Source organism: Apteryx mantelli, chromosome 1, assembly GCF_036417845.1.
Source record: "Apteryx mantelli isolate bAptMan1 chromosome 1, bAptMan1.hap1, whole genome shotgun sequence".
In the NCBI taxonomy this organism is placed as follows: domain Eukaryota; kingdom Metazoa; phylum Chordata; class Aves; order Apterygiformes; family Apterygidae; genus Apteryx; species Apteryx mantelli.
The window spans coordinates 92452143-92468575 of record NC_089978.1 but is presented as its reverse complement, the minus strand read 5'-3'; the positions used below and the strand labels follow the sequence as shown (position 1 = coordinate 92468575).

The 16433-nt window shown below is 38.1% G+C and overlaps 1 protein-coding gene across 1 annotated transcript in view; it reads right to left on the bottom strand.

Moving 5' to 3' along the window:
• IL1RAPL1 (interleukin 1 receptor accessory protein like 1) overlaps positions 1-16433 on the bottom strand; it is a 773158-nt gene that overhangs the window by 10624 nt on the left and 746101 nt on the right. Inside the window, exons 8-9 of the mRNA XM_013961862.2 lie at positions 15789-15934; positions 4670-4813 (exon numbers count right to left, since the gene is read on the bottom strand). Coding sequence (XP_013817316.1) covers positions 4670-4813; positions 15789-15934 — 290 coding nt within the window. The remainder of the gene's footprint in view (positions 1-4669; positions 4814-15788; positions 15935-16433) is intronic.

Genomic DNA, 16433 nt, shown 5'->3' with positions numbered 1-16433 from the left:
GCACTCCATGGTCCTGGCTCCCAGCTGCCTACCCTGGCTGCATCCTGGCTACAGAGAGGCTGAGACCCTCTTCCCCCCATATGCCCAGGTTTCCTTTGCAAGGAAAGCTGAGAATAAGATTCAGGATTGCAAGGGACACCAGCCTGTCCGACACTGTGGAAACAGCTGAGGGTCATTCTGAGGGTCATCTTATCAGCTCCCAAGCAAAGCTGTCTCTTTGCAGTTATCAGCTGACTAAATTTTTTTTGTTCTTAAGCCTAAAATTTATTTCCAGTCAGCCTAGTTGGGAGAAAGGGCATTTATGAAAGTTTTACTAGGAAACTATACTCACAGCATGTTTGCTCAGACTTCTTCTATAATGTCTTATTCTTTGTGTTCTTGTGAATTTTAATGCAAGCCTCTTAGTGTAAACCTTCTCTTTTTTTATGGTAGTGTTCAGCCCTTGCTTATTAATTCCTTTAGACAAAAACGCTGCTTGCATCAATTTAAATGGTTACTAATGCACTCAAGGGATGGTGTCTGCAGATTCTTTCTGCTGGTAGCTGTACCATACACTCTTATCTCTGAAGCTGGAATCTGGAATATAAACACACATGTAAGTTCATGACTTTTTAGTAGTTCTGCCTGTCTGACCAGGTCCTGTGACTTTCAGCCTGTGATCTGTAGAATTCTGGACTTATCCTTAATCCTTAATCCACCTTAAATTTGGTTTACAGACATCTGCACATCCCCTGGAAGTGACTGGGTCTTCAAATGTAAAAGAAAACATTAAAAGTAGCTGCCTCAGTGAATTGAAGCTTCCTGGCTATTCTAAGGCAGCATCATAAACCTGCTGCCTAAAGAAGTGGTCTGACTCCTCTTTCCACCCTTGCTGCATGTCTGGTATGACCATTATGCTTGGGGACTGATCCTTGCACAATTTGATGGCCAGGAACAATCTCACAAAAGAGAAAGCTGTCTTGGGTAAAATCTTGCAAAGTTTCCATAGATTTTAGGCAGCCACAATGTCACTTCTTACATAGGCAAAGAGTGGATTTCTATATGGTGGCAATATCTCTCCTGATACAAATAGCCTTTTAAGATCAAAGAGTGCAAGGTAGAAAGAAGTCATGGCATTTGTTGATCCCAGGCACTTGAAAATGCTTTCTTGCATTTTTATTCTTTTCTGTTAGTTAAAGTATGTTATTTAGTTTGTTCATTAAATCATTTAAAAACTGTGGAAGGCAGCAGAGAAGATCCTTGGAAAATAAAAATACTAAAGTCCTTGCATAAATAGTAACTGGTAAAACACTTTACACAGGATGAATGCGGTATAAAATCTCTCATGTTGGAGCTTAATGTACAAAACAGAGGAAATCATAGCTTCTAAAAGTGGCTTTCACTAATAATGTGTTAGGACTTAAAGTGTACTTTACGGACAAGGCTCTTTAAAATAGGCTTTTAAATTCAGAGCTGCAAACCTAAAAAAGCAGCCTGACATTTAACAATGATCAGCCCTCAGAAGTTCCCAGTGAAGTCTCTATTTCTGAAAAGTCTTCAAAGTAATATTGGACATTGTTTACACAGCACTTCAAGGTATCATCTAGATCTTGCATGTGGACAGATCTTGAAGTTCTCCACTCGGACAGATTCAGGAGTTTCTGACCACCTAACTGGTGGGGGGCGAGTTATATTTCCGAGACACAAGGTCATGCCAAACATCTGCAGGTGAGAAGGGGAAAGTGCCAGGCAATGGAGCATTTCACTTGCTTCTGTGCTCCAGCTCCCAGGGAGATGCGTAAGATGTTCACAGTGCTAAACACTGCTAGCTAAACACCAGCATGTTGTGTTGTTCAACGCAAAAGAAGACCACAAGGCCTGTCATGCAGTTCCCTGGATGTGGGGTCATTTCCTGAGCAGCTGGAAAGCATGTATGGACACAGAGAGGGAAGAAAAGCACTAAAATGAGAGCTGGATTTGTTGGCATTCTAATTTTGGAGGAAAGGCAGGGAATTAACCATGAAGAAAAAAATGGGTTTGAATGTACATTCGCAGCAGACAATAAAGGCATGACTGAGCTGAAGTGTTTGTTGGAGAGACAAAAAAACAGAAGGAGAATCTGGTCACTGGGATGAGAGAGAAGATAGGAAATTCCGGGCTGCAAGGCAGGTGAATAAGGAAGCAGCAGCTCTGAACACTTGCTTATCTGTAGCACCCCCAACAAAAGTAATAAATTAAGTTATATTAATTCCAAGGGTTAAATACTTTGTTTTCAAATATTTCTCACAATTTACCCATGCCACCCACAGAAGCATGTGTGTTAGCCTGAGAAAAACTAATGCATGTAAGGCTTGGAAAGGAGAGAGGAGTTGTGATGAGATTTGACATCCTGAAGGGCTTGTTCTCTGATCAGGGAAGAAATGAAGCTTTGCATTTTAAAGGAGATTTTCAATTAGCAAATTTAATTGGACATCACTTTTTAAAGTGTTTGGAATCCTCTCTGGGTACAATATAATAATGTGCAGAAAAAAAGTCTGTGAGTATTTTGATGTTTGCTTATCCACCTGCTATCCTGAAGTATGACTGAACATGATGTAAATTATGAATAGCGTGTGGGTGCTCTGCTATTGCACTGCAGGAGGCTAGGTTGGAAGAAAAGTGTAAAGTTCAGTATTTTGTGCCTGACAGAAACAAACTAAGCCAAAGGAAAGGACTTGAATGTATCTCTGCAATTTATTTCCATACAAATTATGGCTTAGTCTTCTGTGACGCATTTTCTCTGTGTCTTCTTGCTTTTGCAAGAATCTAAGTAAAAGAGACACTCAGAGGAAAAAGTCCAGTTGCAGTAACTTCATTGGCAAAATAGATTTTACCCCTGTTGTTAGCATATTGAATACAGTAGAAGCTACAGTATTCCGTTAGTAATCTGCAAGTAGTATTTTTCTTGGCATCTTAAGTAAGCACCCAAACTATGAGTGTTTGCATTGATCATCTAAGGAGAATTCATGCTTTACCATCTGCAATGATGAAATTTACTGAGAAGAATACACTGAATGGATGCAATTTTTCCTCCTTTTAAATCTCAGCACAGTATACTTACAGATTACTTTTCTCCTGTTGCTATTGTTTTCAAATGGGAGATTAAAGGTTGTTTTTTTTTTCCCCCCCCAGGGTCACTGATGTTTGAGATGGGAAGAGAGAGATGCAAGTATGTAATATTTGCTAGAGTAAGTCTGCAAATGAATTGGAATGATTTGATATAACAATAAATTACAGCTGTAAAAGTAAGAATTACTGAAATTCAGAGGGAAAACATTAAATTGCATCTATTTAAACAATTATTAAATAAACCCTCTATTTCTGCATATGAGTATTATTAAATTCACGCATGCAAATATGCAAGCCCATTTAAATTGGGGGCTGCTTAGTGGAGGAGAAGGGATTGCAGCTCCTGAAAAAAAAATGGCATCTACCAAAATCCTTCATGAGTCACAGTCCCTCTGGGCTTCAGTTTCCTCTTCTGTAAAATAAGTAGAATAACCTGATTTTTTTCCCCACTTAGGTGCTATACTAATATACAGCAATTTTGTAAATCCAATAGAGAGATACAAAATGTTCTAATGTTCTTGGGTTTGTTTTTGTCCTGAGCATTTTCTATTTTGAATCCTTGTGCATTTTTAGATTGCAGGCAGAAGTGGGTCATTCCCTAGTGATTTTAGTATGGAAGCCTTTCCCTTACATAAAGATCTCTAATTTTGCTGCCACTATTCTCCCTTACCAGTGATAGATTTGGCTGGCACTTGTTTATCAGTATATATTTATTATAATATGTCACACAGTGGCTTCTGCCCCCAGGCTATTACCTTGAACTGTAAAATAACTTTCAACAGTATTTCAGGAAAAAAAAGAAGATCCTGTCACAAAAGACATAGTGGTAGCACGAAACATCAGGAGCTCTGACCCAAGAAACCAAACCTAATTAATCAAAGCCCACAGCTCAGCCCAGTTTGCTGCTCAACAGCAGTTTTGATTACCAGGATTACGCAGAGAAGACCTCTGTCTTCAATGGTTAAAAAGCGAAGAAAGTAAAAAGCTCATATACATTTGACACGACCTCGTGCACATGTTGCAGATTGCTTTTGTTTCACCTGGGTGTCCTTCAATCACAGAACAACTTTAATGGCTGTTTGCTGCTCTCTCAATGGTTAAGTAAATGAACTCAGGAAAAGAGAGTGCTGGGCGCATTCCCCCTTGCTCAGTCCAGCTTATTGAAACCAATCAGGTTAAACAAGCACTAAGTTGAGATTCACTCCAACCTCCATCTATTTGGAGAACACAACTAGAGAAGACACTCACTTATGAGGAAGTGAAGCTGGCTTTCAGTACCCACCAGAAGTGAACATCTTTAATGCATCAGTGTTGGTAATTTACAGTCAGTGTTGGGAGTAAAAATCTAAGAGACATGCATGTCTCCTGGAGATCCAGAGTAGCACGTACATTAGCTAAGCAAGCTCTGCTGCTAATGTGCTGCATGAGGAAAGTCTATTAAAGGCTGTGCCTAATGCAAGTGAGAAATAAAAATTGCAGTTGTTAACACATCTTGAACTGAAATGAAATTTGGACCTTGGTAGAGAGAAATGAAAGACAGGCATACTTAGGAAGTAGAAAACATACTGAGAAGCTGCCTTACCTCCATCTAGTTCTTCAGCTCCAAAATGATTCCTGTAGAAGAGCATAATCTCTATCTTGTAACACTTGTAGATAGTCACTAAACAAACAAGCAGCAGCAGAATAGCACCAAGCCCACCAGCAAGCTCAACTGTATACATCAACTCTGCAAAGAATTACAAAATGCAATAACAACCACATTCAAATCAGAGAAAGATTAGCTGCAGACCTAGCACTTACATCAAACATTAAGATAAAATACTGAATGCTGGGTTATTTATTTATTTATAGGACACTTGCAGAAATACCTAATTAAGAGGAATCTTTTCTCTTAAAAAAATATTTTTTCTCTGGTACACTATCTGAATTGCTTTTTTAAAAACTGACAATTGTTGAGCATATGTGTGTGTGTGTGTATGTGCATGATTATGTACATATGTATGAGAGATATTTGATTACTGTCTTCCTTCTCTCTCTCGGTAGATATATCATGGTTTGTTTTACACAGATAAATGTTGACATTCCACTTAGAATGAAAGCAGAGACAAGTATTTCTCTTTTGGGGACTGTAAGGCAGACACAGCCCCTCCCCTATTCCACACACAGATAAGAAACACCTCTGCTTTTTTGATGAGATTCTGTCTACTGTATAAGATTAAACTAAGGATTTCCATTTTTCTTCTTTCAACATGAAAATAAAAAAGCTTGAGGGACATGAAGTCAGATTATCCTAGGAGCCCTAAAGCCTCACACATCAGTTATGTGTTAATATCTTTGACGCAGTTTCCCGCTGATCTTCAATTCATCTTTATTCTCCCCTCTTTCCCTAAGCAGGGTTGGCTTGTGTTTAGACACTGCAAATCATCCCAGTTTGTCAGTTCTGACATTCATTTTCAGAGCATGGACTCCCTGCCTTTGTTGCACTCCACCACTGGAGATTCGCATGATGTATGGAGGTCATCGTCCTGTAGCTCCGTTCCTGAGGACAGGGACACCAGTCAAATGTAGCCATGTCTATCTGACAACAGTAACCTCCTCAGAGGGGTCACTTATCAGTTAATAAGTAATCATTGACTTTCATCCCTCCAGTTCTAGCAGTTGCACGCTCAGGAAAACTCACATAGCTACATGACATCCATTTGGTTGTTACTCTTCATTTATTCACCAATTAAGAACTGGTAATGTTAAAAGAAAGGGTGGGGAGAGGAAGCAAGATATTACTAACAGTGCTGTAATATGAAATGAGTAATAAATGCCACATCTTAAGACCACCCATACATTTCTAATATCACTCAGTTTCCAAGAATGCTAAGAAAGGAGATGTTGGAAATCTGAGATACATATTCTGTTTCATAAAGTTCTGTGCTGGAGAAAGCTCCATTCCATGCTATTTCCACAACGTCCTCCTCCAGTGGGCAGTTTCTGTTTCAGGGAAGTGATGTAGCCCTGAAACACCCTTTTTTCTGTGCTTATGCAGATATGACACTCCAGCACAATACAATTCAATTAGAGAAATAAAAGGTTAAAGGAAAAAGTGACAATTCCATTTATTTTGACTATGTCTACTGAGAACCACACACTTTTTCATTATTTTGAGGCAACTGTAAAAAGATTTCATTGCTCTCTAGAAGATACTAAAAGCATAATAAAATAAAATAAAAAAGGCATTTATATTCTGTGTCATTCTCTCTGAAACTGTGCTGGAAACTCCTTTGTGTTAGACATTTTTAAGATCAGCGTGGTTATTTCAGGCTTTTCTGGTCCAGAGGGGGGAATGTTATTAAAAACACCCAAGAAAAAGTAGTTTGTGTAGACAAGTAATACAGTATTTTTAAATATAAATGGAAATGGAAATTACTCTGCACTGGCTTACTATAGTCTGTTTGTCATTTTGTACTACAGGTGATGCAGCTGTTCAATGGTAACTAGAGAAAGGGATTTAATACATTGCGTTGCTAGGCACAAAATGCTCTATTTATGTGCCTGCTGTTATGATGCATTAAAGGCAACAAAAAAAAAACTTTACAATTGGAAAACAAAAGTTTCTCCAAAATTAATGATTATGAGATTAAATGGAAAAAATAACTGCAGGTAGTCATCTGCTCTCTATCACTGTGCATGAAATCAAACTATTGCACTGCATAAGCAGCAGCACTTTTGCCAGCAGAGAGTCTCTCATAGCTACCATCTTCCCCTTTAGAATAATTCAAGGCTATGTGTGTGTGTGTTTATTTTAATACAGTCCATCTGAATATACATGGCACTGCCCTAAACTTATCAGGCAAGCAAAGCAAACAACAAAATTCTCTAAGTCACCCTGAAAAGTACTAAAAATTCCCATTTTATGTGCTCCTGCCAAGCCCATCATGATCACTTGAGAGCTCAAGGATAAGATGGTTCTTTCTTAAACAGCTCTGTTTGCAAAGTAAGCTTCATGCGTGATCCATCTATTGCAGTGGGCTTGTGTTTTCCTCTGTGCTGGACCCTGTTTATCAGCACATGTTCCCTCTCTCCCTGTCTTGGGTGCTATTTTGCAGGGTCCAGAGACTGAGATATGCCAAAATGAGCACATCAGACGGAAGCACCCTTACATCCACCTGTGGAAATGCCTAATCTGACCCCTGAAGAAGTGTTGTCGGTGCAGTCCTGTCTGCGTTGCGCCGTGAGAGGCAGGACAGATCACCTGGGCCTTGTGCCATGCTAAATTGATTGCTGTCAGCCCTCGAGTTTGTATGTGCTGAACACTGAACTGCACCGTATGGGGGCGCTGGCTCACCCTGGGTTGCCTCAGCAGTCTTTTAAGCAACATTGCACCGTGCTGCGTGGGATGGCCACGAGAGGCCACGGAGGGGAGGCTGGTCCTGCCTCTCGCATCAGCCTGTCGGGTCCCTGAAGTCATTTCACACTTCTGTGCCTCAGTTTCCCCACTGTGAATTAGGGAGGATGCTTCTGACCCCTCTGTAGAAAGAGCCGGGCCTCTACTTTCCAGTTACTTCTGAAAGGTGCTTTGTGAAAGCTGAGGGTGCTGGCGATGTGTGTAACAACGACATAGTGACTGTTAAAACTAAGGTAGAGCGTAACAGCAAGGTTACAGTGTGAGACTATCTTTACATTGGCGATTCTTTCCGCTGCTTTATTCCATCTTTTGCATTGCAATTTGAGCCCGGTTACTCCAGCGGGCATTACACTCTCTTGGAAGTGTGATCTGTTTTTCCTGCAAATATTTGAGTTTGCTGTAGTGGCAATGCACTAAAACGATTCCATTTCGGCACAATACCGCATCAGAGGGGAGAGACAAAAAGTGTAACCCTTTAAAAAATCTATTTAGCCTCCGTGTTACGTCATTCAAATCACAGACCTTGCCTTCCTTCAGGAGCTGAGATTGAACATGGAAAACAGCAGAGGAAAATTACTGGGCTAACTCTTAGGGGGGACAGGCTTTCTGTTAAACACAACAAACGAGCAAGTGCCAACAAGTTACATGCGGAAGCGCGGCAATCATTTAGTTACAGGCAATTAACAATGGTCCTCTGGTAGTGCAGGAACCGTTCTACTCCCAGGGAAAACACATTGATTACTGCTGCGGGAGTAGATTGGTTCCTGAATAAATTGCTTCAATTTAAAACAAGATTTGTTACAAGCATTTTGACCAATGGCTACAATTTTTTCCTTATCAGGAGGCTTTGGCCAAGCAACCCAATGAAAGAAGCAGTTAATTAAAACAAAGTACGTGCCCCCTCTAAATATCCTGAATGATATGGCTAGGAATAAATGCACTCATTTTACACTGATTCTAACCTAATTATTAGGTATATTTATGGGATATATCTTTGATCTTCACCTGGCTTTGATTTTTGATAAAATTCCTTTCTCTGTGTCACACAAGTAATTCACTTATCTTAGCAGGAGCTGTAACAAAAAAGTAAATAAAAGGGTGCCTTCAGTGATTCATATCTTTTGATTTATATGACATGCTTCAGAGACTTTACATTTGATGATCTGTGATGATTTAAAATTAATCTTATTCTATTCATTAGCCCATATACAGCCGAGCTTCTAAGAAAAATAATTATACTTCATTCTTTTTTGTGATTTATAACTCTTGGTGGATATGTGATTTATAGCTGTGTATTCAATTTCTGAGCCTTTTTCAAAATCCAATTATAGTCTATCTAAGGTTTCAATTTTGCAATCACTTACGCAGATTGCTTAACTTCACAGCCTCTAAGTAATCTCTCTGAAGTCAACAGGACTATTCACAGAGCTTCCAGTTAGCACATATATAAATCTTTGCAACTTTGTTGCCTAAACTCATTTCCATTCTCTGCGTGTTTTGGACATTTGGATCACAAAGTTACAAAGTTTGGTTATACATAGCTCTCACTCTTTGTCCCGATATGCATTCATAGACTTCAATTATAAAGCGAAACATAAAGGCAATGAATGTAATTTGGAAGGGGAGCACTTAATGACAATTCTGACTAAAACTCCCAGCTATTTTGTCTAAGATGATGCGTGAGAGAATGGGGGACAAAAAGCAGAAACTGATAACCAATGCAAGAGTGATGTATCATAGCATGTAGTTTTGGTTATAAAGAAATGTGTTTCCTGAAAAGGAAGGAGGAGCCTGGCTAATACAGGAATACTTACTTGTCTGAGTCCCATATCAGACATTACCAGTAAACAGTAGGCACGATTTAGGTTAGGAAGAAAGAAACTCACTCTGAGAATTTGAAAATGGAAAAGGCAAAGTATGCTTTTTTTTTTTTTTTTCCTCCTGAATACAATATTCATTATGGCATGGCTGTAAAATAATTTATCTTTCCAAAATATGGCATATGGAACCACAGCTTAACACAGCATATGCATATCTATATCTATAGATAGACATATGTGAGTGTGTGTGTCTATCATCTAGTTTTTGTGATTTTTTTTTCCCCCATGGAGGGCTTTATAGATACTGTTGTGAAAAATCACAATATCTTGTAGGATAATAATGCTTCTGACACCAGAAGTTGCAGACTTGGGGCGTTCATTAGCTTGATTATGAAATCATCCCTTGGCACAAAGAACACACTTTCTCCCAGTATAGGCCATACATGCCTGTAGGTGTCTGCAGATTCAACTTACGGTGGCTAAATTTAGGTACAGTTTTTAATACTTTTTCCAGTGCAGGAATTTCTTTTTATTTATTAGAACTATTCAGGGTCAGTTATCTCACTTTATTCATTAGATCTATACATAATATATATTCCTTATTTATCTGTGAGAAAGAACTAATCAGATTCAGGAATATATACATATCTATGTATGTGTATATACAAGTGCAAATACAAGACAAAGATCTTGTTAACCTATTCATTAGTTCAGCAGGCCTTTGAGCCTTGGTTCTGTTGGATTTCTCAGTGTTATTAGAATAGAGGCAGTAAATAATAATAATAGAATGTATATCCTTAGCAAAGACATTTTTATTTCTTCTCAGAAGTGTGGGATACGTGTTCCCAGCGGAAGAATAATTACACTGACTACCTCCAACAGTATGTTAGTTCAAGAGAGTACAAGATGGAAAAAAATGTAGCTGCTGCAACACTACTGAAATTTACTACCTTTAAATATACAGAATACTGCATTTTAAAGGCAGTTTACACTTCAAATTGAAGGAAAGAAAGTCATCATGATACAGAATTGCATTAATCTCTGTTTAGCTTCCCCAAATAAATTAATTTTATGTGACTTACTCCTTAATGATTAGGAGAGCTTCTAGTTGCTCACTGCACTACAGAAATCAGCCCACACATTACTTCTTTTAGATCCTCTGAAAGAAATAAATGTAAGAAGCACTGGGAGGTGCTAAAATGTGTGTGTGTGGGGGAAATGGAATACTAAGTTCCAAGGATGTAAGATCATAAAATATACTGTTTTACCTTTTTTTCTAAGGATAGCATTAAAGAATAACTTAGCTCTGCATAGGTTATAAGAGCAATTTGTGACATTTTATTTTAAAATATTTTCTTCCTTGCCAATCAAGGTTAGAACTGAACTTACATAGACATTATGCAAAGAGAAGAACTATCATAAAAGTGGTACAAAAGCTGTTTTAAAAAGGAGTCTGTTAAACAATTTGTTTGGCACACCCTCAGAGGAAATTTAGATTTAGGCACATGCTAAGTAATCTGACAGATCTTTTCACTAGAGATGTCTTACTCTGCTTTTGTGAGGATGAGAAAAGCCTTACTGATGAAGAGAACAGCCTTATGAAGAGCTTCTGTCAGGCACTAGTCTCTACTAACCTACTAATTTGCTGACTTTAGATGAGATTGAGTGTAAAAAGGACAGTCATTTTCTATTAGGCTTGGGGAATGAAGAGATTTTACACTTCTGGCCCTATGTCATGAACCTCTTGCATGACTGACTCTTTGAACTGTCCAGAATACTAAGAACCTCTGAATTGCTTTGATGGCCATAGGGGGGAAAAAATAAATTCCCATCAAACCAAATCAATTCCAATTCTGATTATAAAACCTGGAAAGGAACTTGGAAAAGTTTTTTCTTGGGTGCAACATGATTGACAAACATGTTGTAAGCTGGAAGATATATGTGTTTAATGTCTTAACTAACCAGGTGGGTCAGAGTTTTGCAACAGTTTTGCTTCCAATGAGACCTAGAGTTTTACTGAACTATTCAAGTAATAAGGGACAATTAACAGAATTTGTAGAGTAAAACTCACTGCTCTCATATCTCACATGGCGAGCTCCCATTCAGAAAATTCAGAAGCTTCATGAAGCATTATGGCAAAGAGAACTGTGACACCTTGCAGTTTTGTTGCAGAGCTTAGAACTTCTATTTCTTTTCTGTTTCAAGTCCTAATTGTCACTCCCCGCTACCACTGTGTGAAGTCATGTTCTACTGACTGAAAATGCTCATGAGATCAAAAACTTAGCTTATTCAAGTCCTTAAGTTATAATACAGATCTATACTATCATGCCGGGTACGCTGTAATTTAAGGTGCTTGTCAGCAATTCTGTTACCATTAATAAACATATAAACTGAAGAAAATTCAGAACTTTTTGTTGTTCAGAATTTGCTATCAAACTGTAAATGAAATATTAACACAATGTTTATATATTCACTGATGATGAGTTTAGAATATGCCTACCAATTCATAGGTTTCCTCAAGATTTGTTTCCCACAGGAAGATTTAAATTCTTTCCCTTTCAAACATATTCTCATTGGAAAATTCAACCAGAATAAATCTCTTCTTCTAGACAGTTTATTTCAGTGAAACTTCTTTTTCCAACAGAAAAAAAAAGATATTCAGTGAGCCCTCAGCTACACAGATTGGAGTCAATAAGCCAGACAGTCACCCATTGAGACTGTGTACAACAGAGAGAGCAAAATACAAAAGAGGCACAGAAAGAAAATTAGACAACAGGAGAAAAATGGGAAGAAAAAGTGAGAGACACTTTGAAAAACCTGCTCTTAGTTCTGGTGGATGTCCCATGAAAAAATATAGGTACACTAGTTTTTAAAATAATATAAATCAGATAAAAAATGCATGTCAGGATAAAATTAGAGATTATTTTTGCTTTAGAGTTTTAGCTGTTAAAACATGCTGACAAGAATTTCCACAGAAATAACCATATAATTAAACTGTAATCTGTAATTCCAATTTAATATATGACTAAATGAGACCACAAGGGATTTGATCCAGCATGAAAGTCACACTTTTCAAGAGAGAACATTGTAGAGAAACATTCTTTCTCCTCATACATTATCTTTAGGTTACGTATTACATTGATAAACTATGGGCTTGTCTTCTTGAATTAAAAGCCCATAAAAAAAAAATGTAGTGCACAATCCACCCATTATATGATCTGCAATATGTTGCTTGCCATTAATAAGTCAATACCACTCAAAATTAATTTCTAGATGGTTCCTCCATCAGCTGATGATCAACCTGTAACTGCTGCAGATGACCTCTAACTAACTGCTAACAAATAGCTATCTAACTGCTGCACACAGCTATCAGTATCAGCTATCAGTAACAAAATCAGCTGCAGATTATAACAAGTAGGTTTTTTTCCCCTCACACAAAAGAGAAAGTAACTTGATCATAGCAAAGGTGAGAGAAAGAGATTTGGTCAACAGTTGGAAGAAGGGAAGGAAAGTTATATCTCCTGGGTCCTGATCCCTCTCATTCTGAGAGTATTTTGGGGCAAATTTTGTAGGAATGGAGCAGAGAAGAAACAGCATTGGCACTGACATGCCTAAAATGCTCTACTGCCTTTAGCCCCTAACCATAGTGTATGAGGAAAGTTAGGTGTCTAAAAATGGTTATCAGGCTGCACAAAAATGTATATTATAGGTTTTTTCTCCACTGGCAATCAGAAAGTAAAAGAAGCTGAGGAGAAGAGAGAGGCTAAACTCCCATTGATATAGACTGCTTGTGTCTGGGCTAGAGGAAGGTGCCGCAGACCTGGACCTTCTTCCAGTATCGGATGCTGAAACTAGGTCAGCTCTTCCTTGCTCTCTGAGGAAGAGGAAGTTGCATCCCACTCTTACCCTGAACTTTCTCTTAGAAGGTGAGAGGTTCCAGGTTTCAATTCAAGTGCCAAATCAGGGAAAAAGCAGAAGCTACTTCTGCCTGGTGCTAAGCATTGGTTTATGGAGGGTACCACAATCATGCCCTGCTTGTATTTTCTGTGAGGTGAATGGGTCCCTGCTGGATTGACCTGTCATGAAAAACAAGGGAGAGGCACATAGGTCTTTGCTAGTGTTTTAGACTCTGAACATATTGTCCTCATCAGGGCCAGCATATCCAAAAAGGTACCAGTGAACATCTAAGTTTACAGACAATACACTGACCAGGGCAAAGCACCACTTACAAGAGCGTTTGGAGGGCTTACGTTTTGTACCTGAACCCACTGCAGCATTTAGACCTAAATACATTGTTTTCCAGGAGTACTCTTTGTTCAGTAATAGAGCTTTCTGCTTTTTTGTCCTCTTTGATCATAGTGATAACGTACTACATGCAGAGTTTAAGAAGGATTATAAATTCCTTTTTAGGTACTCAGTGAACATTCTAGATTCAGCATTTCTGTTTGTTTATACAGCTGGAAAAAAGATCAGTAACTAGAAATCCAACCAAAACTAATATCTCTGCAGATGCCTCGATGGTCAGGAAGCAAATATACCTAATTGTTAGGTTTTGATTGTTCTAAGTGAGCAAATAATTAGAAATTAATAAACAGCTAACTCATTTCTAGCAGAGACTAAATGTGGATCTAAACAACAAAACCTAAAATGAAATGTTGTCATGGTGATGTACAGGAGACTAAGCAAGCAGTGCAAAGCTTTTCTTCCTAGGAGACCTGAGAGACTAGCTAGAATTTTTATCTGTCATGGTTAATTTATCATTTCACTGAAACAGTTGTCAACATGCAAAGTATGTAGAAGGCTTGTAACAGGTACCTTTTGCTTTTTGAGGCCACAGCAGATTTTGCTTCCAAATCACAATTTCAGATTCAGCCTTACTTAATGAGGAAAAAAAAGTATTTGGGAAACTGTTTGCTATTTTTTGCTTTCAACTATTTATAATGACAATAAAATATTGAGATCACTTCCTCCTAAGCATGTCATCATCAGGCCACATACTGTGGCCTATTTGACATACTGATTTCTCTGAGAAAGGAAGCAAGGCAAGTAAATCCTTGCAAAATTTATGCATGCACATTGCTAGATTAAAAAGTTGATGGCCACAGAACAGATGAGAGGTATGTGTTGTGTCAGTCTCTGTGCTATTGCTGGTATGGAAGGAAAAATAAGGACTCGTCATCAGCATATGAATGAATTGAAGTGAATTAATTACTGTTTTTAAAGTAATTTAAGCCTTAAAATTCTTTATCTTAAGTGCTCCATGGACTAATCTCATTATTAAAGAAAACCTATTAGATATGAGTGTTGGATTAAATTCTTGCTTTGGGTTCAAATGTCTTTGAATTAGGGGTACATAGCTAGCAGCTGGTAAATTGCTTCAGTTCAATTACTTAATGAGTTAATTTCCTATCTCAGTACATTCACGAATATATGGCAAATGCTGGGCTAAGGAGAGCATCTGGTTATTTATAACTGTATCTCTTAAGAAGAAAAATGGTTAAGAAGCAATTCTATTCAATTAATTGAAGGTACATGCAAAACATATCTAAATGAATGATACACATGATCTTGATTTATGGCTCCCTTTTAAACTTGGGTTTTGCGTGCTACAAGGCTAAAACTAGAGAAGACATTGTTGCTCTGATATAAATTGGGATGCCACAAGTGGTTCAAACCACAGAGTGAATCTGGTTTGCTCATCTTTACAAATAGTCTAAAAAACCCCTCAGTAATGACAGCAAAGTATGTACCCTGGTCCTGACTGTTCATTCCTCTCTGAAGCCAGTGGGCTGCTGTATGACTGTGGGGAGCACCAAGCCAGTAGAAGTGGAACACCCTCTAGGAGGCAAAGTGAACAAAGTGGATCTGGGAACCTCGCTTGGCAAGAGGCTCTCTGCCTCTCCGTAATCATCTCCTTGGGAGATGACTGTGGCCATTACACAGGCTAAAATCACAGGATGTGAGCGGAAACTGGAAAGTCCTGAGAAGTTTAGGTCATGATACTTCACTTCAAAAATGTTGGCATTAAAGAAATATGTTAGAAAGAAACTCTTCACGGTGAGACTATGCAGGAAATCCCCTGACAGGAGGTTTATGTGGCACTGATGATAGAAGTGGAATGTATTTGTGTTAGCTTTTCTAATAATTGCTTTTTTTTCTTACAGAAAATGATTATGATCTTATTACCTGTAGCTTCCTACTCTTCTTTCTCTATTGAGCCTTTATTAGTTTTAGCACTCATGAATTATTAAATGCATCTTCTATATAAACATAATGAAAATGTGTTACTGTATTTTTCCTAGTGACAGTTATAGTTAACAACAACCTTTCTGTTTTGTTTTGAAAGTGGTACAAATGCCTGGGGAAAAAACAATCATTGCTTATTAACATCTCAGGAAGACAAAACAGACTTTCATCAGAAGGAAGCTTTGCAAACTGACCACCCCTATAACATATCATTGCATGCTGAAAAGCTGCATATTTACCCCTTTTATGTAGAAGTATACTAGCGTGTCGGCGTCCGTTTCCATTTTCAACATAGCATGAGTAATTCCCCAGATCTCCTTCTTCCACAGAGTCCAGAATTAACGAGATGGAAACCTCCTGTTCCCCGAGATGTTCCTTGAGAACCCTAAGGAGAAAAGAAAGTCGTATAAGCAATTCTGCTTGTATCACAGCAGAGCATTAGATAATCATGACATAACAATGCTACTTACAATTCACAACTCTCTGGCTTCAAATTTGGCTATGGTTTGATGAAATCTTAATTAAATTATATCATGCCCCTTTCTTCCTCACTTTTAATGAGGAGGTTTGGCTTTGTAAATGTTAATGAGAGCTTCAGTTAATTGTCTTCTTTAAGTAGGATGATGCACACACTGATAATATATTGCACACACTAATGGAGACCCTGATCAGCAGTATGTGAAGTCTTGAAATGTTTAGAACGAAGAAAAATGGTAACAGCTATTTTTAGGTTTAGGGTGACGCGATGAGTCTGGGCTAAACACAGTATTTGTCCACTTTCTGAAACTTTTCAACACGTCACTCAGAAAAAAATGTGTTAATGTCAGGGCCTGAAAAATTATTTCTTGAATGCATTATAATATTTCACTGTGAGTTACAAACCA